The 2,556-nt window shown below is 50.6% G+C and overlaps 1 protein-coding gene across 1 annotated transcript; it reads left to right on the top strand.

Moving 5' to 3' along the window:
- The first annotated feature begins 1,766 nt into the window (after positions 1-1,766).
- LOC136503594 (uncharacterized) lies at positions 1,767-2,342 on the top strand. The gene has a single exon (XM_066498620.1). The coding sequence runs from the start codon at positions 1,767-1,769 to the stop codon at positions 2,340-2,342; it is 576 nt and encodes a 191-aa protein (XP_066354717.1).
- Positions 2,343-2,556: the final 214 nt, after the last annotated feature.

The raw sequence follows: 2,556 nt of genomic DNA, 5'->3' as shown, positions 1-2,556 counted from the left end.
TGGGTGAAAACCCTGTCTGGCCGCTCCTAGCCAGCAATGATGGCGCATTAGCATCATATCCCTCCTTGGAGGCATCGCTGCAGACTCCAGTTCTGGGTCACAGAGGGCTAGCTGGCTTCCTCTGTGGATTGGAGAACCATTGGCGAAAGCCACGCCCGATTCCTCGGGCTGACAGTGGCGATGCCCTTTGCTCCGCACACCTTCCTGAAGGCGTTGTCATGCTCCTCCACAGGCCAATTTGCTGGGTAACTGGTGTGTGCCTTCTTGCTCCTTGTTCCCCTCTTGGGTGAGACAAGCCCTGGCTGTCGATCGTTGCCGATGTTTCGACGAGTGTCCTCCTCTGGCGTCTCTGCTCCGTCGGCGCTCTCCTTGATGGTGCTAGGAAATCAAATGCCGGGTGGTGTTTCCACCGCTGCCGCCATTCCCCTCCATGATTTTCTCCCCATGGATGGCGTTGAATGGTGGTATGTGGCCCCGAAAGTGCTGTAGGTGTCACCATCAGCTTCAAAGGAGGTTGCCGTGTCCGGTGATCTTGGGCTTGCATGTCCATCACCACTCTTAGTCCCCATTCCACTGTTGGTCCTCAGATGGAGGGCGGCAGCAGAGCGGCGCACATATGAGAAGTGGTGCAGGGCACAATGGTCACGGCGTAACCGGCGAGTATGCTGTTCGGCGGTGGCGCAAATCGACGATGGGTTGGCGTCCTTCGGCTTGAGTCTAGCTTATCCTTGAGCCCTCGTGTTGGTTCTTCTTATTGTTTTTGTTATGTGTTGTTGTTGTTGGTGCTATTGTAATCTCTCTCTCCCCCCCCATTGTACTTCTCTGGACCCTTTGTATCTGGATTGGCGCCACGTTCTTCCACCTCCCGGCTTGCCCGGCATCCGTGGAATGAAAATTCAGGTGGTGATAGTTCATCCCCCGGTGACCTTTAAAAAAAAGTTATGAAAACTTTAGACCTCATGTTTGGAGCCTCAAGAGCTAAAATATTTTAAAGTTTAGTGGCTAAATTTTAGACCATTGGATCCAAGCAGAGTCCGATTAGCATTCATTCTATAGTTGAAGCAATGTTTAAGATTCCCATGCCACATTGTTAGGCACGAGTTATTTATTGATTACTATTAGGTGCAGACTATTAACTGTGCGTGCAACTGGAAAGAAAACAAACACCAATAATACACTCCATAATTTAATTTACCTCATGTAACAACTGGATTACCATACAAATTAAACCCCATGCAAATTAAATGATCTGCGGAAACAAAAAGATCAACAGGTTCAAATATTAATTTCTGTATGATGAATAGATGATCGATGTGTATGTGTTTTTATGTGTGTACAAGACAGAGCAGATCACTATTTCACTTAGGTAGGGGAACAGGCGCCGTGTAGGATGCTTGTAGCTCAAGAGCTAGCGGTGAGCGTGGTAGCCATATATACGTGCACGCGAAGATTGCTGAATATGGTCGGGAGGACAGCATTAGCCACAGCCACGCTCTCGGCAATACCGATCCACATGTCCATAGCGCTGTGCCTTTCGCAGTGGGCCATTGAGCAAATTGATAGGCGGCATTTGGTTTGGCGAGCAGACGGTCACTGCAGGCAAGTGCAAAGTGGCCTGGAAATCATGCTGCAAATCAAAGGATCTTGGAGGGCTGGGCGTCATTGATATGCGGCGTGCTGGGGTGGCACTGAGGGTCCGATGGGAGTGGAAATGTTGGGTGGATCAAAGACTGAATTGGTCTAGCTTGCATAGAAAAAAAGAAAAGATGGTGACTGCAGTTTTCAAGGCAGCCACAGTGTCCATTGTTGGCTCCGGGGAATCAACTTTCTTCTGGACGGACAACTGGATTGATGGTACAAGCATTCAGTCATTGGCGCCGGCGCTCTTTCAGGTTGTTGCAGCAAGGCGTCGGGGGGCGCTGGTATGTGATGCACTGCCGGGTAATGCTTGGGTGCGCCACATCATTGGAGCACATACGGTTCAGGTCATCAACGAGTTCATGTTTGTGTGGCAGCAAGTTCGGCGATTTCTGCCCTTGCAGGGAACACCTGATGTGTTTCGGTGGAGGCTCACACCGGATGGAGCCTACTCTTCGGCCTTGACTTATGGAGCCATGTTCTTTGGTGCTTCGATGACTCTTGGGGCAAGGGAGATTTGGAAGACCTCGGCGTCGCCAAGAGTTCGTGCCTTCTTCTGGTTGGTATTGCACAGGAGATGCTGGACCGCAGAACGGCGGTTTCGCCATGGCTTGCAAGACAGTGGCATCTGCATCACTTGTGACCAAATGACGGAGAGTATGGATCATATCATCTTGGGTTGTGTCTACAGCAGGGAGGTCTAGGCCATTCTACTGGCCAAACTCCATCTCCTAGATGTTGTGCTCGTCAATGAGGAGGATGTCATGGAGTGGTGGATGCGCAACAGAAAGCTCGTTGTAAAACCGGCGAGAAAGGGGTTCGATTCGCTCTTTTTCCTAGTTGGCTGGAGACTATGGAAGGAGAGAAACTCACGCACTTTTGATGGAGCTTCTACTGACGCGGCTGGGCTGGCTTGCT

This window comes from Miscanthus floridulus, chromosome 14 (assembly GCF_019320115.1).
Source record: "Miscanthus floridulus cultivar M001 chromosome 14, ASM1932011v1, whole genome shotgun sequence".
Lineage (NCBI taxonomy): Eukaryota > Viridiplantae > Streptophyta > Magnoliopsida > Poales > Poaceae > Miscanthus > Miscanthus floridulus.
This window is presented reverse-complemented; position numbering and strand designations above follow the sequence as displayed.

Bases quoted from the DNA above. Each gene is read 5' to 3' on its own strand.
- LOC136503594 (XM_066498620.1), top strand. From the start codon at position 1,767: ATGGTGACTGCAGTTTTCAAGGCAGCCACAGTGTCCATTGTTGGCTCC.